The 25,470-nt window shown below is 42.6% G+C and overlaps 1 protein-coding gene across 1 annotated transcript in view; it reads right to left on the reverse strand.

The window, feature by feature from the left end:
• Nucleotides 1–25,470, reverse strand: part of ubl3a (ubiquitin-like 3a) — a 58,261-nt gene that overhangs the window by 1,561 nt on the left and 31,230 nt on the right. The window contains exons 2-4 of the mRNA XM_084073807.1: nucleotides 12,118–12,226; nucleotides 6,854–6,940; nucleotides 1,423–1,500 (exon numbers count right to left, since the gene is read on the reverse strand). Of these exons, the coding sequence (XP_083929933.1) occupies nucleotides 1,423–1,500; nucleotides 6,854–6,940; nucleotides 12,118–12,226 (274 nt within the window). The remainder of the gene's footprint in view (nucleotides 1–1,422; nucleotides 1,501–6,853; nucleotides 6,941–12,117; nucleotides 12,227–25,470) is intronic.

A 25,470-nucleotide genomic window follows, 5' to 3' on the forward strand; every position in this document is an offset into this window, starting at 1 on the left:
CATGCGTGTCACAGCCCGCCCCTCCCGGTTCTCTGAATTTATATTTTTAAATAGGCTCTGTCATGATTAATTGACCACATATATGAAGTTAAACAACTGAATTCTATCCAAACGATATCTTAATAGTAAATTCCGTGCCTCAAAAAAGAAGTTTGAGACCGTTTTAAAAACAAAAGTAAGAAGTGAAGGCACTCGCAGAACAACAATGGCTGCCGTTCGTCTTTTTTCGGCGTCACTCAGGCTTGCACTCGGCTTCATTCGGGCTCACTCGAACTCGCCACCTGATTGGCCAACGTAAGCTGTCAATCACAGAACGATGAGCGACGACGCTGATAGGCGCGGTTAGGTCCTGATTTCGCTGGAAACTCCCCAATATTGCAGAATGGGCGTTCATGCCAGACTCCTTCCTGACATCGAATGGAAATGAGATTTCCGGAGGGAGGGTTTACCAGGCTAGAAAGACTGTGCTAATGTGAAATTCAAATTTGTTCAAAATCAGACATTTGTTTAGTCATAACTCAGCCCGTCTTTTCTGAAGAGGGTTGAAGTGAGCAGTATATTTCTTTATTTTTCTTCACATCTTGATACTTTTTATTTATGAGCTGCCACTTTTACAATTTCTGCACGGAAAGGGGGGCGGCATACATTAACATTTACAATGTTAATGAATAACGCATGTTTCTATATCAGTGGTGCTCAATCTTTTTCATGTCAAGGACCCCCAAAATTATACGTATTTGGCCGCGGACCCCCATCGAAATATTTTGTTCCAGGGACCCCCAGAAGCAACGATTTGAGTTAAAAAATGTTCGCTTTAAAACAATATATATTCAAAGATTTGGACACATTTTCACGATTTTTCAAAAATAGCAGATCTACAAGCTCGTAGCGCGGCACTCGGTGCCGCGCTACGAGCTTGTAGATCTGCTACTTTTGAATAGCTTTTTAGCTCAAATCTAAAAAATGACACAGTTCCAGGTCTTAATGGGTTAAAAGTACTGTACACTTTGATGGACAAATAACAACTACATAATGTATACCGTAAGCCCCTCCATCACAGTGCTGCTACTGTAGATATTATGATTGGTTCAGACCTTCGCTCAATTGAATACCCCCCCCCCCCCCCCCCCCCCCGGCCTGTAGCAATTGCCATACAATTACCCAGCATGGTGACTTTACATAATAATAACATTATGAATTCTAGACACCGTGCTATGTCCCGCGGATACATTTAGGAGAAACTTTGGTTATTTGCAGCAATGACTGTGTTGAGGAAAACAAAAGCCATGTGTAGAGAGAGAGAAATCATGGTGGAGAATAGAGGCGCTCAGAGTTGTTTGAGGCGTGTGAAAGGCCTGCTGAAAAGAGAGGGGTCGGCGGCGGGGGGGGTGGGGGGGGTAGCGGTGGTGGAAAGCCGGTTACCTTGGGAATTTGGCTCAGGCAAGGTCTCTCTGGCGACTAAGTGCATCACTGTGGTCTTCCCCAAGGGCAGTTTGAGAGCTGGCAGAGAGAGAGAGAGAGAGAGAGGGAGAGAGAGACACAGAGAGAGAGAGGGAGAGACAGACATGTGATGGAGATTTCAGCCACATCCATGATTATAAAGTCATGACATACATCCTCGCTATCATCAGCTGACCCACTCATCATAATAATAATGCCAGTGACGCATGTGTGCGTGTTTATGTGTGCCAATGTGTCCAGCAGCACAATCAGCTGCTCATTGTTGGACTTTGCATCTCAAAAAGATCCCAACAGCGTGATATATACAGCCTTTTATGGCGGACATCTAGGACATAGTTTGTCTGTACTGTCTGTTTGTTTGTCTGTCTGTACGTCTGTTCCCTAAGGAGTAGAGTAGACCAATCACAGCTCATGCTGCTACTTGCATGACGACACAAAACAGATGCCCCTGTGGATGGCTATAAATGACGGCTGGGAATGCTCGGTGAAGTGAAACACATCGACATGCAAGCAAAATTAAAAAAAGAAAGTCTACTTGTCAGTGAATTTCTTAAGTTACACCAACTTCTTTTCTTTTGAACCACTTTTGTACTTTGTTAAGTATTTATACAGAGGACCTGCAGAGAAGCAGCCGGCCTGTGTAGTGTGGCTACCACATTGTGAGTTCAAGCCATTCAATCTGGGAACACATCTCTGTCATTTTAGATTTATTTGGCTATTCAAAAATAGCAGATATACAAGCTAATAGCGCAACACTGAGTGCCGCGCTATGAGCTTGTAGATCTGCTATTTTTGTAAAAAAATCGTGAACATTTGTCAAATATTTTGTTCCAGGGACCTCCAGAAGCAAATATTTGAGTTACAAATGTTTGCTTTAAAAATATATATATTCAAAGATTTGCACAAATGTTCAAGCTCGTAGCGCGGCTACGAGCTTGTATATCTGCTTGTTTTAGAATAGCCAAAGAAATCTAAAATGACACAGATGCGTTCCCGGATTGAATGTGTTAGGAGTAGGTTTCTGTGTGTCAGTGTGCAAACATGTTAACCCAATGATAAGTGAATCAGTTGGCAGTGGCAGTAATGAGTCTAGTGCAGGGGGTCTTCCACGTTTTCAGGCCAGGGACCCCCTAGCTGAGAGAGAGATGAGGCAGGGACCCCCTCTATATTGTATAAAATTGTGTTTCAGATTCAACTTTTTTTGTTCACTAGGTCTGCTCTTTTCCCCCTCTACACCAAACACCTCTTTGCCAAAAAATAGCCGATCTACAAGCTCACAACGCCTCGCAGCGCGAGGCGTTGTGAGCTTGTAGATCGGCTATTTTTTGGCTAAAGTTCTCCTCAGAAAAGGGATGCTATGGTTCAAGAGGTTAAGGTAAAAAGAAAAATCATGTCACCCAAAGATTTGGCGGACCCCCTGTAGTAACTCTGAGGACCCCCTAGGGGTCCCGGACCCCTGTTGAAGACCCCTGGTCTAGTGTAACAGGGTTGGGGACTATAGCCAGTGACTCAGGAGGAGGTAGAGCGGCCGTCTTGGAATCCGAAAGGTTCCCGGTTCGATCCCCGGCTCTATGCTATTTTGTGGGTGTTAAGGTGGGGTTGGAGCGGACAGTTTCAGGAGAGTTTTTGTTCCGTTCTGTTTTGTTTTGTTTTGTTAAGTCTGTTTTGTCCTGTTTATGTATAGTATGCATGGTTGTACTTATTGTATTGTTTGTCTATTGTACTGTTTGTATTTTTGTCATAAGGACCCTCTCGAAAACGAGATGACTCGTCTCAAGGGGTTGATCCTTTTAATAAAGGTACTATATCTTCCTGGCCACGTGTCGAAGTGTCCTTGAGCAAGACACTGAACCCCTAACTGCTCCCGGTGAGCAGGCTGGTGCCTTGCATGGTTTCCTCCGCCATCGGTGTGTGAACGTGTGTGTGTGTGTGTGAATGGGTGATTATACAACAGGTAGTTCCGACCAAGCAATCTGATTGGTTGAAATAGCTTTCTAGCCGTGCTTCAAACCAGCATTATAGCACGGGCCTAATCACATTAATAAATCACTCCGCAGTGCAGTCCAGTCCGCACCTGATTAGACCATTATATGGCACAGCTGTGCTGTGAAGTCACTCTGTCCCACGGTAGGAAAACAAACAGACAGTAGCCTGACCCACCGCCGCCACCGGAGAACAAACAGCTATGCAAAATGGACTATGTTGTTAATTTGGTGGATTTACGGTTGATCAATGTTTAGAAGGTTATAAATATCCTCCTGTGTAAAGTAAAATGACTCCCATTTCGTTAACAGTCCAGTAGGCTATATGCTCCGTCGTACGACCGTGTCACGCGGCCAAAATAGCCGATCTACAAGTTCACAAGCGTCGCCATCGCGACGCGTTGTCAGCTTGTAGATCAGTTATTTTGGCCGCGTGACACGTCGTACGACGGAGCATATAGCCTACTGGAATTCATTCCACTGCGCAAGCATTGATAGCTCAGCTGTGTTGATGAGACGGTGCCTCAAACTCAAAGCACTGCTACAGGGACTATTTAATGTCTCTCAGTCAAAAACTCTTCTCTTTACAGGGAAACGGACAATAGCGAAACATTTTTATTATTAATTGCCCCACAATATGAATACATTTGGATGTGTTTTGTTGGTAACTGTTGTATAATCGCAATATTACACTCGAGGGTGTGCTTTACCTTACATTATTGGCACTTCAGTGATGCTGGCGGAACTCGCCTTCGGCTCGTTCCTGACCGCATCACTGGCGTGCCAATAATGACGGTAAAGCACACCCTCTCGTGTAATATTGCTTAAATGTGAAACACATTGTAAAGAAGTGCTTTGGAGAAAAGCGCTAACTGTATAAATTGTAGTGAATATTATACAATGGGTGTGAGTAACACACCTGTTTTTCATATTGCATGCGTGTGACCTTAGTCAACCTTTAACATGTCTCTGAAAGCCCATGCACCTTTTTTTTAATTGTAAGCGTAGTAGTGTACTAAATGTAGGGAACTTCACCAAGTTTGCGTCCTCTGAGTTTAGGGAACTTCAGAAAGTTTGCGTCCTCTCTTATCTTAGTCTAATCAATTAGTGGTGAGCAATTTGTGTAGAAACATTGACATGTTTGCAGAAGAACACGGTTATCTACAAGGACCAGATGTTCATCTTCCAGCAAGATGAACGGGGAGGCCATTCGCACGCTGCAACACACTTGAGGCTTTAGCGCTTGTGCAAGAAGAAGATGACCACGGCACATTCTGCTACCTTAACAGACAGGATGTCTGTTGGCCATGAACTTTTGCACCCCTGTATTTTCCTATGAACTTCTCTCATTCACATCATCTGACCAGACTTGTGAATGACCTAGAGAAAGAAAATCGCTACATAAATGCAGTCCATTTTCCATTTACATCCTTGTTTGTTCTATTCTTACTGTGTGTGGGAAAAACCCAGAATAAGAAGTAAAAACTTTACTTGCGACCCACTGTTTGGGAACCACTGCATTAACCGTCAACTGGAAGCAACCATTACACAGTAAAAACCCTGTGCTAATTTATGCATTTGTAGGGAGTGCAACCAAATGGGATCCTTACGGGTCCATTTTGGTTACATTTGTACACTCTCTGAGTTAAATTAACACTGACGTGTATAGAGGTGTAAGAAGTGAGGCCCGGCTGCTTCAAAAGAAATGGTAAACGGTCTGCATTTCTATAGCTCGGCCTTTCTCCAAAGCGCTTCACAAAGTGCATTACACATTCACCCATTCACTTCACACACTGACGGCGGAGGAAACCGCGCAAGGCAACAAACCTGCTCACTGGGAGCAGTTAGCCCTTTAAGACCTGGAACGCATCTGTGTCATTTTTAGATTTCTTTGGCTATTCAAAAATAGCAGATATACAAGCTCATGGCGCGGCACCGAGTGCCGCGCCATGAGCTTGTAGATCTGCTATTTTTTTGAAAAATCGTGAACATTTGTGCAAATCTTTGAATATATATATTTTTTTAAACAAACGTTTTTAACTCAAATCTTTGCTTCTAGGGGATTTTTTTTTATTATGTTGCTATAATATCAGTGGTTCTCAAACTTTTTTCATGTCGAGGACCACCCAAAATGTTGTTCCAGGGACCCCCAGAAGCAACGATTTGAGTGAAAAATGTTCGCTTTAAAGAACTATACATATTCAAAGATTTGCACACATTTTCACGATTTTTTTCAAAAATAAAAAAATAGCAGATTTACAAGCTCATGAGCTTGTAGATCTGCTATTTTTGAATAGCAAAAGTGTAAAATAATGCTTTTTTAGCTCAAATCTAAAAATGACACAGATGCGTCTTCAGGTCTTAATGGGTTAGGGGTTCAGTGTTTTGCGTACACTTTGACACACAGTCAGGAGGAGCCAGGGAATAGAACCGGGAATTGAACCGGGAACCTTCTGATTCCAAGACGGCTAGAGTTGTTCTGATATTGATACCAGTATCGTAAAAGCTGCCAATACGGCCTAAAATGCTGGAATCAGTATCAGCGATATCAGTCTGTGCCAGGGACGTCACAGGCTCTCAGAAGGTGGGGTGGATGGACTTTCGGTGGACTATACCCCTTACTTTACACTTTGGCTATTCAAAAATAGCAGATATACAAACTCATAGTGCGGCATCGAGTGCCGCGCTATGAGCTTGCAGATCTGCTATTTTTGAAAAAGCGTGAAAAACATTTGTAACTGACAAATGTAAACAAATTCTGTATTTTCAAAAATGTGCGTTTTTTGGGCAGATTTTGTTACTTTTTTCAAGTCAATCGAGCAATCTTGTTAATCGCTAAAAATACAAATTTAAATAATGTAATAAAACAATCGATTAATAATCAATCCCTATTTTGGTCATTATTGGCGAAAAAAAAAAAAACGAACAAATTCAAAAGCTCACGATGTGAACTTCTAGATCAATTTGTTGATATACAATTATTTTTATTTTTTTTAAAGAAGAAAAATATGGTTCTCGATTATTTGATGAATCAAAAAAAGTTATCAATATAATAATAATCACTAAGAAAACAATTGATAGTAGCAGCCCTTGTCTCCTTCCCCTCTCTCTCTCTCTCTCTCTCTCCAATGGCTCCGTGGCCTGCAGCCTGACGTCTGCCTATAAAAACCCTGCTCTTCCCCCTTTCCTGACCAGCCTCCTTCCTCTCTCTCTCTCTTTTTCTGGATTTCCTCTCTGCTCTCTGTCTCTCTGTCAAAGCAGGCCTGTCTACAGCACTAAGGTGCCTCTGTTCTGGGGACCAGGAAGAGACGGGGAACTTTACAGAAATGCACTGCTGTGTGTGTGTGTGTGTGTGTGTGTGTGTGTGTGTGTGTGTGTGTGTGTGTGTGTGTGTGTGTGTAATTTCTCACCTCCTAGCGTTACATTGCCGTGTAGAAAACGGCCCTGGTAGATGAGTCTCAGGATGTTAGGACTGCTGACTTGTTCCTCCTCCCAGTCTGAGAGAGAGAGAGAGAGAGAGAGAGAGAGAGAGAGAGAGAGAGAGAGAGAGAGAGAGAGAGAGAGATAGAGGATGAGTGCTTCTCTCCGTCACGTCACATACACGCTGATTTTTGTTTTTCCATATCATGAAACAACGCCTGCATCAAGGGTATTTTAATATAGTTTCATTCTTTATTTTTTTTTACTTATTCCTTCATTTTAATGTTTTCTTTTGAGAAGAGACGTCTTTAAAAGTCTCTGGGATTATTTGTCACACTGCAGCCTCTCTCTCTCTCTGGCTGTTGAATCATTATTATATGGTCTCTGTCGGGTGGAAACCTCATATGTACCAAAACTGTTGCTTTTCAGGATTCAAATTCAAAAACAGCAAAAGTAGCAGATGGACAGGCTCAAAACGCGTCGCTTGGCCGTAGTGACGCTGTAGCATGATCAAGTAGGGCATTCATTTAACATGTGTTATGTTTAATCAAACACAAAAAACACCATCAAAAGTTAAAGTATGGAGATAAGAGGCTTCTGCCCGACAGCAACAATAAGCTAGACCGGGAACGCATCTGTGTAACCACACAGATATACAAGCTCATTAGCTTGTAGATCTGCTATTTTTGAAAAATCATATACCCGTAATTTTCGCACTATAAGCCGCACCTGAATATAAGCCGCAGCAGCTAAATTGAATGATTTGTACATATATAAGCCGCACTGGACTATAAGACGTGGGTGTAAAATCCCTAGATTTAGGAGGTCCCCTAGTGGCCGTTAGCTATATAAATCCATAGATAAGCCGCACCGTTATATAAGCCGCAGGGTCGAAAAATGGGAAAAAAGTCGCGGCTTATAGTCCGAAATTTACGGTATATATTTTTTAAGCAAACATTTTTAACTCAAATCTTTGCTTCTGGGGGTCCCTGGAACAACACATTTTGAGATGGGGGACCGCCACCAAATACATATAATTTGGGGGGGTCCTTGACATGAAATAGTCTTGAGAATCACTGATATTATAGAAACATACGTTTTTTTCAGAAAACTGTTAGGATTTAGCAGACATTTTGTAGAATGGGAACCTCAGGTCTTAACGAGTTGAAAGAGACAGATTGTGACAGAGAGAAGGAGGGAGGATCAATAGCTCCTCTTTCCTGTGTCATACTGCACTCTGGCCACATCCTCCCTGTTTGCTGCTCGTCTCATTTCACTTCCTGTGTGACATCCTCCTCACACTGGTCTGACTCCACTGATTATCCCTCTTTATCTAACTATCCATCTCCCATCCTCTCCTTCTCATCACCACCATCATCATCACCATCATTATCATCATCCTCATTATCATTATCCTCATTATCACCATAATCATTATAATCACCAAATCCCATTCGACCTGAGGCCGATTCTACAAAATGTCTTCTAAAGCCTAACAGTTTTCTGAAACACTTATGTTGCTATAATATCAGTGGTTCTCAAACCTTTTCATGTCAAGGACCACCCAAAAATATATGTATTTGGCCGCAGACCCCCATCTCAAAATATTTAGTTCCAGGGACCCCCCGAAGCAAAGATTTGAGTTACAAATGTTCGCTTCAAAAAGTATATCTTCAAAAGATTTGCACAAATGTTCACGATTTTTTTTTTCCTGAATATCCAAAGCATAAAATAATGGTTAAAGTGTTACAAATCGAAAATGACAGATGCTTTCCCGGTCTTAATGGGATTTAGACCCGAGGCCGGTTCTAAAGACGCCTTCTAAATCCTGACCTAAGTTTCTGGAAAAACTTCAAATATTTATTAGAAAATTACAAGAAAAGGGGTTCCCATCCTGAAAGGTATAGTTACAAATATGGGTTCCCACCCAAAATGGGTTAAGAAGACATGTGTGGGACCAAAATGTTGGATGGATGTTAATCGATAAAAATAAAAATTGAAATAATTTAATAAAACAATCGATTAATAATCAATCCCTATTTTGGTCATTATTGGCGAAACAAAAAAAATATCGAACAAATTCAAAGCTCACGATGTGAAAATAAAAAAAACTTTTTCTTTTAACCCATTAAGACCTGAGGCGATTCGTAAAAGAAATCTAAATCCTAGCAGTTTTTTGAAAAAAAATCTAAAACATTTTTTTTTCAAGATTTTTCAAAAATAGCAGATCTACAAGCTCATAGCGCGGCACTCGGTGCCGCGCTATGAGCTTTGATGGATGTATACTGACATTGCCATCCTCACGGTGTATTCACACCGGACGTAAAGCCAGTTATCGCCTCGCTTCGCGAGGGAAGTGAAAGTCAAGTCGTTCGCGCCCCGGTGTTGAATTTGCATCTATTCACATCTTCGTGTTCAGATGTGTGAATTTTGAATATATATTTTTTTTAAACAATGGGGGTCCCTAGCAACAAAACGTTTTCAGATGGGGGGTCTGCGGCCACATACATATCAATGCGGCGGTACCCTTGTACATGAAAACGTTTGGGGACCCCTGCATTATGAGACGCATGAAAGACCGAGTGACAAAACATCCAACAGAAGGAGAAAGAATGGGCAAGAAAGGTCACATGGAAAGAGACGGAGGAGAGCCTAAAAACAAAGGCTAGGATTTAACCTATTAAGACCTGGAACTGTGTAATTTTTAGATTTGAGCTAAAAAGCATTATTTTACACTTTGGGCTATTCAAAAATAGCAGATATACAAGCTCATAGCGCGGCACCGAGTGCCGCGCTACGAGCTTGTAGATCTGCTATTTTTGAAAAATCGTGAAAATGTGTGCAAATCTTTGAATATATATATTTTTAAAGCGAACATTTTTAACTCAAATCTTTGCTTCTGGGGGTCCCTGGAACTAAATATTTTGATGGGGGTCCGCGGCCAAATACATATAATTTTGGGGGTCCTTGACATGAAAAAGATTGAGCACCACTGATATAGAAACATACGTTTTTCAGAATACTGCTGAGATTTAGGAGACATGTAGAATCGGCTTCAGGTCTCAATGGGTTAAAAGCAGAGGGAGAAGGAACGGGGGAGGGAGCAGGGGAGGGGGGGGGGGGGTCTGGCCACCAGATGTGGACTCTCTCCAGACCCAGTACAAGGTGTTAGTGTTTCACTAACAGGCTCTGAGTCAGCGTCGAAGATCCCAACTCTAGGCAAAACACAGAGGCTACACTGTGGAATTCTGAGTGTCAATATGACTCTGAAGAGTTACTAATGGATACATTAACACAGAGGATTCTACAGTGCACTTCCCAAACCGACTGGCTGGCGCACATCGGGGAAGGGGAAATTGACCCCCGAGCTCCGACGCCAAAGCGCAGGAGGGCAAACGCTAATCTTATTGAGGCCGCGCGACGCTTCCTCGCTAGCTGCAGGCAATGGAGTTTTATCCTGTCTTCTAAGCGTAAGCCGCCTAAGCCTAATTCAATGTGCTGTCATATTCCGACTACCTGCTACTCATCCGCCAGCGAACATGTCTTCTAACAGCCGATTGAGCGTGAGATAAGCATGTTTTTAATTTGGTCGTTACAAGCTGGCATGGGGTCGGTTACACAGGAGTGTGAAGGGAGTACTAGCGTAGTACGTTGGTTCTCTAAGAAGTGGTTGAGAATCACTGCTAGAGCCGTAATAATTGTCTCTTATGGGGTCCCTTTCAGGTCTTTTCAAATGGGGGTCCGCGGGCTAATAAGTGTCAATTTGGGGGTCCTCGACATGAAAAAGTTTGAGAACCACTGGCATAGTAAGTGTAAAGATGCATAAGATATACTGCAGTGACCCCACCATCTTGTATATCTTTGTAACAATCACTACTACACAGCCAAACAGTAGTAAAAGTAAAATAAAGGCTCTATAGTTAATTTCCTGTAAATTAACCACTTAAACCTTAATATACTTCGTTGACCGGGGCCCCCCAGGGCTCTATACTAGGTACACTAGTATCTGTATTTCCCTCTACATCAAATCTCTTCGGCCAAAAATAGACCCATCTACACGCACACAAGACGTCGAATTGCGGTTGTAGGTTGTAGATCTGCTATTTTCACAGAATGTTCTCCCCCGAATAGGGAGGCTAGGGTTCTTGTGGTTATGGCTGTTTTGAGACAGAAGTGGGCAGAACATTGTTTTGTCACATTTATGGGTGTAATTTATATTGGCATAATAACATAAATATTATTCATGATGTGACCACTGAAACATGCTTTCCCTTTGTAGGACGGAGTGTACTTGACATTCATATATCATTGACTACACCAGTGTTTCCCAAACAATGGGACTCGGGAGTCCTCGGGACGCAGTTTTGCGTCACATTTTTTATGGTTTGTGAATAAATATCCACATGTTTCCTAACATATTAAAAATTACTTTTCCAAAGAATAAAGAACAAAAAGACTCAAAGTTGACACTTTGAGTCTCCTACCAGAGCCACTGCCGGTCATCAAATTATTGTATTAGGAATGCGACAAAAAACAAAAAAATCTCCATGAATTCAAGTCTCACATTGGGGTGTGTAATCAATAGGAAAAATAGTCATTTTGGGGGTGAAACTGCCAGAGTATTTTCATAAAGTACTCCCCCAGTGCCAGCGATTTTCGTGTTTTTTAATTTATTTATTTTGTAATTTTTCATTCAAATAAATTGTCAGAGTGCGGTTTTTAACCCATACGACAAATATGCCACTAGAGAGCAGTAAATGACAGCTTGATCAGCTCGCTGACTCACTCGCCCCCCCCACACCCAGTCTAACAGTCAAATACATCAAACCGGATGTGACGTGTTCTCAGATTGTCCGATCGGCCAAAAACACGATGTGATACACGACGGCGATGACTGTTCGTCACCCAGACTATAGATTATAGAAGAGAACCTCTCCGTTCGTTTATTATACCGTGTGAAAAACCATGTGCTTCCCTATTCTGGCCGAAAATGACCGGAGGAAAAACAATGAAAACCGGAAACGGAATCTGCGTCATAAAACCGGATGCAGGTGTGGGTGAAGTAAGTGGAACTCGAAACCAAGATTGAATAATAAGCAGCATAGCGCGATCAGAGATTAAACAATGAACGCGTGTCCAGCGCGTCCAACGCGTCCAACGCGTCGACGGCCAACTGGACAAACTAGCAATTGACGCGTTAGCGAGTCGACGACATTCAAAGAGTTAAATGTCTAATGCTGCTTCAGTTACTCACCCATTGGCCAGTTGTCATAAACATGTTTGGCGATGTCTGCCGCCGAGTCGTTCGGAGAGAAAAGGAACTCTTTTGTCTTCCCACTGACCAAAATGAGCCGTAGATTGATCTGTAAGACAACACAGACATTATTAATAGAGTACATGTACAATGTGTGTGTGTTTACACAGTATGCTGGAAGTTATTAGGGTTTATGGTTATTATGGTTCACCACAGTCAATCTGGCGTCCATATTTTGGGCATGTCGTTATGAGAGAAATCCACAGATTAAAAAAAAGAAAAGGCAAATACTTGCATGACAGCACAAAACAGAAGCCCTACCCTCCAGCCATGAACGACAGCTGGGAATGTAGATCTACAAGCTCACAACGTGTCGCATCGAGATGCGTTTGTGAGCTTGTAGATCGGCTATTTTCTCTATTTCATAATTTTACGGGTTACTGGAACAGAGCTAAATCAGTGTTCCTGTCAGGCAAACAGAAGACAAACCTTACAAAATGTTTCAAAACATCCTCTGAACCTTGGCTGGAATGAAGTACAAAGAATTACTCATTCTAGATTTGTTGACAGTTATTCACAAGGATGAGTCATGCTATTAGCCTTGCCAGCAGTCCTAGATGACTAATAGTTGATATTTACTGGGCATTGAGAGGACAAGCGAGAGATAACAGTTTATTTCACAGGTACCATTCAGTGCATCTCAAAAGTATAATATATAATGCTAAGCGTTAGGTATAAGTGTATAAGTTAGAATATTATTATTATTATTAAAAAATAAAAGTAGAAAGTAAATATAGCGATTATTCTATCAATCGATTACTTTTTTTTGATGAATCAAATAAAGAAATGTGTTTTGTTTGTTTAAATATATTTTTTTCTGAAATGTATATATCAACACATCCATGAGCATTATTTTACACTTCCGCGCACAACGGTGTCATACAATAATAGTTAAAATAGCTGATCTACAAGCTCACAACAGAGCAGTGTGTGATCGGTATTGGACATGTATTATGTGGTAATAAGAGTGTGTTGCAGCAGTCGTGCGTCATCATCTCTCACAACCTGTTACAGAGTTACAACACCAGCGAGGAAGAGAACTTATTTATACGCTGCATGTGGAGTGTAATGTATACAGTATACAGTACATATATATATATATAGCTTTATTGACTGTTGGCCTGTGTGTTTAATAGCGCTGTGCCTTTAAGAGCAAAGGTCTGTCTGTAGTGCGTGCATGTGCGTGTGTTGTGTGTGTGTCTCGCTCGCTCTGTGTGCATGGCACAGGCACGTGTCATTGTTCCGAGCATTCCCATGTGCCTAGTCCCTGATAGTCCACTACATCACTACCTCCCCCATCCCCCCATCCCTCTGGGCCACACACACACACACACACGCACACACACACACACACACACACACACACACACACACACACACACACACACACGCACACGCACACACACACACACACACACACACACACACACGCACACGCACACACGCACACACACAGCCGGCTGCAGTGATGTAACAAAGCTAACACCGACGGATTGAAAATGAGATCTTTCTAAGCACGTTATCAAATCAGCTTATGTGTCTACGCATTGGACAGCCGTACACACACACACACACACACACACACACACACACACACACACACACACACACAATACAGAAATAAAGACTAACCTCAACCTTGCCCCTATGTGCCTGCTCATGTACAGTACACACATACAGTATATACATAAGACATAATCAATACGTAAAGCTTTTTCCAGAACTGTCTTCTATACAACCACATGCTGTTAGCAGCACAAAAAATGTGCAAACAACAGCACAGAGACACACAAACAATACTGATGGCACAATGCGAAAAAACACACAAACAGCGACTTTTACTGACTTTGCAGTGTTTTAACCCATTAAGACCTGGAACTGTGTCATTTTTAGATTTGAGCTAAAAAGCATTATTTCACACTTTGGGCTATTCAAAAACAGCAGATCTACAAGCTCATAGCGCGGCACAGAGTGCCGCGCTACGAGCTTGTAGATCTGCTATTTTTGAAAATTTGTGAAAATGTGTGCAAATCTTTGAATACATATATTTTTAAAGCGAACATTTTGAACTCAAATCGTTGCTTCTGGGGGGTCCCTGGAACAAAATATTTTGATGGGGGTTCGCGGCCAAATACATATAATTTTGGGGGTCCTTGACATGAAAAAGATTGAGCACCACTGATATAGAAACATACGTTTTTCAGAATACTGTTGAGATTTAGGAGACATGTAGAATGGGCTTCAGGTCTCAATGGGTTAACTGACAGGGGTGATAAATGACATCACACCTTGCCCGTGGCTCTACCTGGTGTACTTGTCGTACAGATCTGTTGCCTAACCGTCTGCGTGAGAAGCACGCCTTGTGGGCACCAACAGCTAACCTGTCAGTTTGCATTGACTTGCACTATGCCTGCAGGACTGCACCAGACTGAGTTTAATGGACCGCTTGAGCTCGAGGTTTGTATTATCCCTTTAAGACCTGGAACTTTGTCATTTTTAGATTTGAGCTAAAAAAAGCATTATTTTACACTTTGGGCTATTCAAAAATAGCAGATCTACAAGCTCGTAGGGCGGCACTCGGTGCCGCGCTATGAGCTTGTATATCTGCTATTTTTGATAGCCCAAGAAATCGTGAAAATGTGTGCAAATCTTTGAATATATATATATTTTTAACAAACATTTGTAACTCAAATCTTTGCTTCTGGGGGGTCCCTGGAACAAAATATTTTGATGGGGGTCGGCGGCCAAATACACATCATTTTGGGGGTCCTTGACATGAAAAAGTTTGAGAACCACTGATATAGAAACCTACGTTTTTCAGAAAACTGTTTGGATTTAGGAGACATGTAAAATCGGCTTCAGGTCTCAATGGGTTATTAGGGGTTCAAGCCCCCCAGGGCTGACACCCTTTTGTTTTTTGTGCCTATGTTTTCTCCTTCTGCAGCGGTTTTGCAAATACCCACGAAGTGACAATATGACATGACATTTTCCACCAATGATTGGAAGTTGCGTGCATTGCTTTTGCACAACAAATACGACACCAATCGACCTGATGGGGAGAAGCTATAATTACAGCTGAAAGTCATTAAAAGTCATAACTCTTATGCCGCAGGTCTGATTGACATGACACTTGCTACAGAGTCAGACAGTCATTCATCTATCATCCCTCAACACGTTGCATCAAGATATACTAAAGTCTGTGTCACTATCATTTTCTATTGCTACAACATTTTCTGTCTCTGAGTGTTAGGCTAGCGTCTCGCCTATATAGATAAATAGAAAAACTATTCTTCAAGCAAGGACTCTCTGGTTGCCATGGTGTCACCATGACAACAGCCAGTGGTGGGTTGCTAACCTGATAGCACCTACAAGATGGAACACACGCACACGCGCGCACGCACGCACACACACACACACACACACACACACACACACACACACACACACACACACACACACACACACACACACACACTGTCTGTTCGCGTTCAAGTTGTTTCTGACTCACTCGTTCTCATTATTTGTCTATTCAATACATCTCTCGATTATTTATCTCACTCACTCACTCACTCATCCAGTACAACAGTTCATCTCTCTCTCTCTCTCTCTCTCTCTCTCTCTCTCTCTCTCTCTCTCTCTCTCTCTCTCTCTCTCTCTCTCTCTCTCTCTCTCTCTCTCTCTCTCTCTCTCTCTCTCTCTCTCTCTCTCTCTCTCTCTCTCTCTCTCTCTCTCTCTCTCTCTCTCTCTCTCTCTCTCTCTCTCTCTCTCTCTCTCTCTCTCTCTCTCTCTCTCTCGCTCTCTCTCTCTCTCTCTCTCTCTCTCTCTCTGTGCACAGTATGCTGCTTTGTGAGGGAAGTTTGAGGTGATTTAGAAAGCTGGTAAACCAACATGTCCCCACACTCTCATGTCGTACTTTAGTGATGAGTTGTCGCAAGACCTGACCGCGCGTCACCTACATGACGCAAAGGAATCCACTGTCGCGTAATTGTTCAACAGCCCCCCGGTCGTCCCGCCCCAACAGGAATGCAGAAGTGACGTTCTTCTCACTCGTAATAGGTTGACGCCTCCTCCGCTAACTTTCAAACAAGTCGGAGCAGACCGGAGCCCCGCCGGGAGGCAAAACCTGAGCGAGGCACAGCAGAGCCAGTGGCCGTGCCAAGCGGTGGTCCCTTATCAGCCTGCATGGCACGCAGCCTCTCAGATAAGGCCCTCCTCCTGGTTGTCCCTAAAACTCGCCTCAAAACCCATATCGGGCTTTTTTGCTGTCCGGGCACCTATAGGCTGTGGAACTGCTTATTATTATTAGCCTGAGGAGCTACGGTTAGCAAAATCAGTGTCTTCGTTTTAAGTAGTTTCTGAAAATGTCAAGTGCTTTTGTTCAGTTCTAACTTTGTTTTGAAAAGGGCAATGCAAATAAATTCATGATCATTATGTGTGTGAGTTGAACTGAATATTGCAGCTTCACTCCAGACAGACAACCATAGCCTGGAATCAACTATTTATCTGCTAGTCCAGGGGTCTTCAACGTTCCCAGGCCAAGGACCCCCTAGCTGAGAGAGAGATGAAGCAGGGAGGGACCCCCTCTATATTATATCAAATTGTGTTTCAGATAAACGTTTGCTGCTTTTTTCCCTCTACACCTATAACTCTTTGCCAAGAATAGCCAATCTACAAGCTCACAACGTCTCGCAGCACGAGACGTTGTGAGCTTGTAGATCGGCTATTTTTGGCTAAAGTTCTCCTCAGAAAAGGGATGCAAGGGTTCAAGTGGTTAATGTAAAAAAAAAAAAAATCATATCACAAAGATTTGGCGGACCCCCTGTAGTAGCTCTGAGGACCCCCTAGGGGTCCCGGACCCCCTGTTGAAGACCCCTGTGCTAGTCTACTAGTTAGTTAGTGAACTTCATCAGTCAGTGACATATACTAAAGAGCTGGTCCTTCCTGGCCGGTCCAGCCAGAAAAATGATGATGACTGTCTTTACTGTGAACGTCCTGACAGGCCACTCTATCTCACTCCCTCGTCCCCTCCTCCTATCCTAAGGGTGCAGTCTTTCCAATTATTCTTCTCATTTCTTTATATTATCCTCCATTCTGCTGGGTTTTTTTGTTGCTTTTTCACCCCCGAGGATGTGTCTGAGCGCTAGTTCTCTTGCTGCTACCCCGTCCCCCTCGTCCCCGCGTCTCCCCCCGGGGAAACTACCTTCTCCCTGCTCTCTCTTCCACAGTGGGACCAGTAATGAGGTTTCACAGCCAGCGCGGGGAAGTCTATTCAATTAAAATATGTTCTCTCTTTAACCCATTAAGACCTGGAACTGTGTCATTTTTTTGATTTGAGCTAAAAAGCATTATTTTACACTTTGGGCTATTCAAAAATAGCAGATATACAAGCTCATAGCGCGGCACCGAGTGCCGCGCTACGAGCTTGTAGATCTGCTATTTTTTTTAAATCGTGAAAATGTGTGCAAATCTTCTGAATATATATATTTTTTAAAGCGAACATTTTTAACTCAAATCTTTGCTTCTGGGGGTCCCTGGAACAAAATATTTTGATGGGTGTCCGCGGCCAAATGCATATAATTTTGGGGGTCCTTGACATGAAAAAGATTGAGCACCACTGATATAGAAACATACGTTTTTTCAGAAAACTGTTGAGATTTAGGAGAATCGGCTTCAGGTCTCAATGGGTTAACAAATAGTTCAGCCACAGGGAACGAACGGGACAGGGCCAGGGCGGATGCATGCACCGTTACGCGTACCCATGCCTACGCTCGCACACGCACACACACACACGCACACGCACACACACACACACACAGTTAACACGTACACGCAAGTGCACACACCCATGCAAAACCCACGTGCACGCACACAGACACAGACACACGCACGGCTTGTTTGAGCTTCCACGGGCTCATCATGCACGGAGTGGACCTGAAGCAGAAACATGGTGTCACTATGCAAATGAGCTCCTTCGCTCGCATCTGTTTATTCAAGGACAGGTTATTCATTAACAACTGAAACCCTACAGTATATACTTTGTTTACCGTTGTCCCCCAGGGGTCTATACTTGGCCCCCTTCTTTTTTTCACTCTATACTTTTCTCTCTTTCACCAACGGTACTGTGAGCTTGTACAACGGTTATTTTTTCGCTGAATGTCCGCCTATTTTCGCCAAATGTTTGCCTGTTATAACATACCCAGAGTACTAGGGATAGGGAGTGTTGGTTAAGCATTTGCATGAGGGTGTTGTTCGCCATGAAGAACAGATTTACAAGCTAACAACGTGTCGCGACTCGTGATGTGTGGCGATGTTTAGCGTGCTTGCCATGATGCCGCAAACCAAAACGTGATGCGAGCAAACTGCTGCCTGGATGGAAGCATGGGGTTTGTAGACGTGGAGAGCACTAGCAGGCCAGTACCATGTATGTATGATTATTCAACATGTCCTGAGGCAATGCAAAGCAATGTTTGTGTGTACGTGTGTGTGTGTAACTGTGTATGTGTATTAAGTAGTGTGTGACAGACAGCACTTTAGACCTCTAGCAGTCAACAAATTACAGAACGTGGGAAGGCTTCCTGTGGGAACTAGTAAGCTGCCTCATACATTCTACATACAGTAGTTAAATTACCCACCACTGTGAATATGTGGAGCTCTGGGACTGAACATGAGGAGAGGAGGTGGATGCTGCATGGATGATGATGCTATAAAACCCTTTAAAAGAGGTCACAAGCCTAATAGCCTATTGGCTAAGAAAATGTGTGCAAAATGTGTGTACTGTTGAGATTTAGGAGACATGTAGAATCAGCTTCAGGTCTTAATGGGTTAAATACTCACTTCAATGAATTCACAAAAAGAATAAAACAAATAAAATAAAAAACAACATCAAACAACATAGGCCTTCTGTTGTAAAATCTCGGCAGGCTTACTGGGCAAGTGATAGAAATGCACAGAAAATCCTTAGAATGAATTTCACTCAGAAGAGTGTAGGTATCTCTGACTACACTGAGCCACCCAAGGAGAGGGTGGAGGACATGCTGGGCATGATGCAGGGAAAGTACTTATATAAGCAGCTGATTGATGAAAAGTGTGATATTGAAACAATGCCCTATAGGCAGGGTTCTGGGAGTGTAAGCTCTCTGTTTTCCTCTGGGGAAAAGAGTGTGTGTGTGTGTGTGTGTGTGTGTGTGTGTGTGTGTGTGTGTGTGTGTGTGTGTGTGTGTGTGTGTGTGTGTGTGCGTGTGCGTGTGCGTGTGTGTGCGAGTGCGTATGTTTTTGCTTTCTTTTTTCTTTTTTTCTTAATTGCAAGTGAGATTGCATTTATTTTGATCGATACCAAAAGTCCTCACGATAAAGACAGAAGACGGTTTGTCCCGGACCAAATAAAACTTGGTAACAATATCCGTTGTTCAGTCATCATGTGTTGTCCTATTAAAGCTAATGCACCGGCAGCTTGGAGTGCAGCACCTATCGTCATGGAACGGACTTCTCCACATTTAGAAAGTGAGTATGACTCACCGACTTTTAACCACTTAAACCCTCTGGACCTAGCCTGATTATCAGACTGAAGCTGCGTGGAGCTTCAGTCTGAAATTGGCTCCAGTGTCGGGGATTACAAGGGGGAGGGGATTAGAAATTCCCTAAACCAATCCTAAGGGATCCCCACGCCCACCTCCGCCTCTCATTGGACGCATTTGTACCGGAGAAGTCCTAGGTTCACATTTACAACTCCAGACCAAGAGGCAGTCCACTCAGAGAGTGGGCGGGGTCTATGGTATGGAACCAGGCTACTCTGCACCAGTAGTTCTCAAACTTTTTTAGTGCCAAGGACCACCAATTTGATATGTATTTGGCCGCAGACCCCCATCTGAAAATGTTTTGTGCCAGGGACCCCCAGAAGAGAAGATTTGTGATTTTTGAGTGGTGCCAACCACTCCTATATCTGACTTTGTCCGTGTGTCATTAATTGATAAGCACCGTTTTTTAGGACCAAAAGGAAAATGACTGCAGAAACATAATCGCCTTGATATATATAACATTAACGAGCATCAACGAGCATCAGCTGGACATAGACACACACACACACCTCCCCTCTGCTGGTCTCTATGGAGTCTCATTTCTCTCCAAAAGCCCTTGAATATGATGGAATATGATTAAGGATTACTGTGATTATGGTCAGCTCACATTTTATATCACACACCCACCATTATCTGTAACTTTCACTAGCCCCAAAAAAAACATCGAGCACGTAATCGAGTAAATTCTTAACGGCAATTAATCGATTATAGATTCATCGTTAGCATCCCTAATCTTGAACAGGTGCCTTATCAATCAGGCTTATGCATATCTTTGACCCACACTCACCCAAAGGCACATCATCACGAAGCGCGCATGTTTGCAAAGTGAGAGCACATGATGTCGACATAATAATCAAGAAAGACAAGATAGCTGATACGACGGGGATAAGATTCATATCGCTAGGCGCCTGTGAAAGCTAAGCCCCAGATGTCCCTATCTGAACGGAGGTATTTCAATTATCAAAATGTGCTTAGTTTGATGTAGCAAATGAAACTCCATACAAGTGTCTGGTACTGGTACAGTGAGAATATTGGTCATTATACGCACATAGGCCTATGAGCAAAGCTGATGATTTTACTGGGTAACTTACTTAACCCATTCAATCTGTGTCATTTTAGATTTTAGCTGTAACCATTATTTTATACTTTTGGCTATTCAAAAATAGCAGATATACAAGCTCATGGCGCGGCACCGAGTGCCGCGCCATGAGCTTGTAGATCTGCTATTTTTTGTTAAAGCTAGAAAATTTGTGCAAATCTTTGAATATTTCAAAGCGAACATTTGTAACTTAAATCTTTGCTTCTTGGGGTCCCTGAAACAAAATATTTTGAGATGGGGGTCCACGGCCAAATACATTTTGGGGGTCCTTGACATGAAAAAGTTTGAGCACCCTAACAGGGTTAGGTTTCAGAAACCTGTTAGGATTTAGAAGACATTTTGTAGATGCGTTCCCGGATTGAATGGGTTAACAACACATAGTTCAAAACAGTGGGTAGCGCACATCCAGTTTGTTGCTGGTGCTGGACACAAAGTGACAGTTCAAAAGAGTAAAAGTCTGCACAATAGCCTTCACCTTCATCAGGTGACGGCCTGACGAAGGCCAACTGTGGCCGAAACGTTGCACAATGTAATTTTTTCTGTGTTTTAAAGTAAACTAAACACTTAGGAGCAATGCTGTTGTGCAGACTTTCAACTTAACATAGTCCCATGACAGGGATGTGACATGAAGAATGAGGAAGTCTCGATTTCCAGGTACACACTACCACCAGGGAGGGAGGGAGGGAGTCATGCTAAGACTATAATTCATTGTTCATTGCCGAACAACATAGCAGGTAGATATCGGTTGTTTTTGCCGAGTGACACTGAGTGACTCTTTCACTGCCGACTCAGCACCTGACCTCAATAAGATAACACAAAGGAGACGAGCATGCATTCTGGTTAGGCTGAATTAGCTTAATCACGCATTTGTCTGCTGGACCCAATGTAGTTCAGACGCAACCGTCTTCGATTCCAGCTCACTCAGACAGAACTCAAGGAGATCATTAACTGAGAATGGATGACTTAAATAAAACTAGGTGACACATTGTACTTGGCTCCAGATTTATAGAGGAAAGTTCACAAATACAAGTTTGGATCCTTCTCGTCATCTCTTTCTCTGCCCCTCTCTCTCTCTCTCTTTTCATCAACAGTTTATTCTACAGCATTGGTTCTCAAAGTGGGGTCCGAGGACCCCCAGGGGTACTTGAGGGCGTTCCAGGGGGTCCCCAGCTAAATGATGGACAGGGACCAAATGGACCCTTATGGGTCTGTAACTCTGAGAGTGTACAAATGGAACCAAATGGACCCTAACGGGTCCATTTGGTTCCATTTGTACACTCTCAGAGTTAAATTAACATTGACTTTACAATATGAATTGGGGCCCCAGAGGTATAAATGCCATTAAATGGGGGTCCGTAGCCCTAATGCATGTCAAACTGGGGGTCCTTGAAATTAAAATGGTTGAAATCACTGTTAGAGAGCCGTAAAATCTTCTCTTATGGGGGTCCCTGGCTTATCTTTACGAATGGGGGTCCGCGGTCTAATAAGTGTCTATTTGGGGGTCCTTGGCACCAAACAGTTTGAGAACCACTGTTCTACAGACATGCATCATGTCATGAATGCATGCATTCAGAGGGACAGCCAGTGGTGGAAAAAAAGTACTCAAATGTTTTACGTAAGTAAAAGTGTATCAATAGTGCAATGTAGAAATACTCCGTTACAAGTAAAAGTCAGGAATTCAAAATTCACTTGAGTAAAAGTACAAAAGTATTGGTACCAAAAGTAAAAGTACTAAAATGTTCGAAAATAGCAGATCTACAAGCTCACAACGTGTCGCGATGCGATGTGAGCTTGTAGATAGGTATAAAATAGGGCTAGAGATAGGACACTATCATAGATAAAAGTGTGTCTCTGACATACGGTATGTTTAAAGGATTTGTATTTATTTTTGCCCTCATGTCAAGAATGTGAAGACCGTCTCCAAAACAAATCTCAAGTATTTACGCCACACTTATATCCTCACTGCTCCATTACAACATGTTTCACGGCTTTCATCCGTTTAAGAGTTGTCTCTCTTTACACGATGGCCCCATCCATCTATAAATCGCTCCTCCTCCACTCGCCACTTCTTAACCCTTTAAGACCGGGAACGCATCTGTGTCATTTTAAGATTTCTTTGGCTACACAAAAATAGCAGATATACAAGCTCATAGCGCGGCACCGAGTGCCGCGCTATGAGCTTGTAGATCTGCTATTTCTTTTTTAAACTGTGAAAATGTGTGCAAATCTTTAGGTTGAATATATATATACTTTTTTAAAGCGAAAGTTTTGAACTCAAATCTTTTTACAAATTCACAAAAAAAAAACTAAACATTTTACAAATGTCTTGTAAATCCTAACAGTTTTTTTTCCTAAAGTTTTTTTTCATATCTTTTTTACTTATGTTGCTCATTATTATTATCAATGGTTTTCAAACTTTTTGTGTCAAGGACCCCCAAAATAATATGTATTTGTCCGCGGACCCCCTCCCATCTAAAAATATTTTGTTCCAGGGACACAATTTTTCTAAAAATAGCAGATCTACAAGCTCATAGCGCGGCACTCGGTGCCGCGCTATGAGCTTGTAGATCTGCTATTTTTGAATAGCCAAAGAAATCTTAAAATGACACACATGCGTTCCCTTCCCGGCCATAAAGGGTTAACCTATCATCTCTCCTGTCTGACAACTCAGATCACTTTCCCTCTCTCTCTCTCTCTCTCTCTCTCTCTCTGGAAACACTCACTCCCCTGACAGAAGCCAGGTTAAATGCCTTCGATCATGCGTTCTCCTGCATCCCTCTCTTTCGCCCATTGCCATGCCACCAACCGTCTCCGCTGTCACAGCCTACTGTAGTGTGTTAAGAAAAGGAAGAAATGACAACGACAGCCATGAACGGGCCAGAGCGCCGACGCCGGTCACAGACACATTGACGGGGCTGTGCTCCCAGCGTTCAGTGCCAGGTGAAACCCCATAGATCAGTGGTGGTGGTACGGTATGAGAGAGAGAGTGTTCAGCTGTCCAATAAAGAAGCCGTCTTTGGCAGAGTCATAGAATCATATATAAGAAAAAGAGGTTGCGCATCAACAATGGGTTTTCTCAGTGGAGTGCTAGACCCAAAATCCAGTATACCAGGGGTCTTCAACAGGGGGTCCGGGATCCCTAGGGGGTCCTCAGAGCTACTATAGGGGGTCCGCCAAATCTTTGTGTGATAGGATTTAGTTTTTTTTACATTAACCACTCGAACCCTAGAATTCCTTTTCTGAGGGGAACATTAGCCGAAAATAGCCGATCTACAAGCTCTCAACGCCTCGCGCTGCGAGGCGTTGAGAGCTTGTAGATCGGCTATTTTTGGCAAAGAGGCTATAGGTGTAGAGGGAAAAAAGATCAGACCAAGTAAAAAAAAAACTTTAATCTGAAACACAATTTTATACAATATAGAGGAGGGGGTCCCTGCTTCATCTCTCTCTCAGCTAGGGGGTCCTTGGCCTGAAAACGTTGAAGACCCCTGCAGTATACATATAAAAAATAGCAATTGAAAAAAATCATCAAAATGTAGCACATCCGAAATTTCAAATCAATGGAGGACAAAGTACTCACATTTCTTTTTTTTTTTTTATCGGCACACACCAATATAAACGAACGCTTACGCGTTTGGGCTATGAGCCTTCATCAGAGCATTGCTCTTGTGTTACTACAGAGGGCATATATACTCAACAACACCAAGGTATTCATAGTCCTAGAAACTACAACAGCCTTATACACCTTATACCTTATACTTATGACTTATAATATACTTATGATGATGCTCTTTCTATTCTCTTTTTGCACTCTTTGACTTTCTTTTCTTTAAATCCTTTTACGATTTCCATCATTATTCTTTTGTTATTATTACCTATGCTGCTGCATTGTCTGAAGGAAGCCAAACCAAAATAAGTTTGACTCTTATGTACCTGTACACAAGATATAACAATAAAGTACAACCTTGAACTAAAACCTTATAAGTGTCTACTGAGACAGGAAATAACACCAATAAAACTTCTCAGTTGAATTAACACCAAGGTTTACAGTATAGTAGCATACGCTTCAAATGACTGCTCAACACTCCTAGGGAAAACAAATTAACACACTTAAGTGTAGGCCATGCCAGGCTGCACTGAAAAATGCATTGCCCGAAGGCGATTCACCGTGCAACCGCGGCTGTTGGAAGAGTGGAATGGTGTGTGAGAAAAGCACAAGTGAAGGCAGGGGTACCGTTTCATGGTGAGAAAAACTCATTGGCTTTCATCTGTCTGTGCGGCTTACAGCATTGGTTCTCAAAGTGGGGTCCGGGGACCCCCAGGGGTCCTTGAGGGAGTTCCAGGGGGTCCCCAGCTAAATGATAGATTAGGCACCAAATTGACCCTTATGGGTCTGTAACTCTGAGAGTGTACAAATGGAACCAAATGGACCCTAACGGGTCCATTTGGTTCCATTTGTACACTCTCAGAGTTAAATTGACATAGATTTTACAATATAAATTGCGGTGCAAGTGATAGAAATGCCATTAAATGGGGGTCTGTAGCCCTAATGCATATCAAACTGGGGGTCCTTGAAATTAAAATGGTTGAGAATCACTGCTAGAGCCGTAAAAAATCTTCTCT

This window comes from Gymnoscopelus microlampas, assembly GCF_963454915.1.
Source record: "Gymnoscopelus microlampas genome assembly, chromosome: 12".
In the NCBI taxonomy this organism is placed as follows: domain Eukaryota; kingdom Metazoa; phylum Chordata; class Actinopteri; order Myctophiformes; family Myctophidae; genus Gymnoscopelus; species Gymnoscopelus microlampas.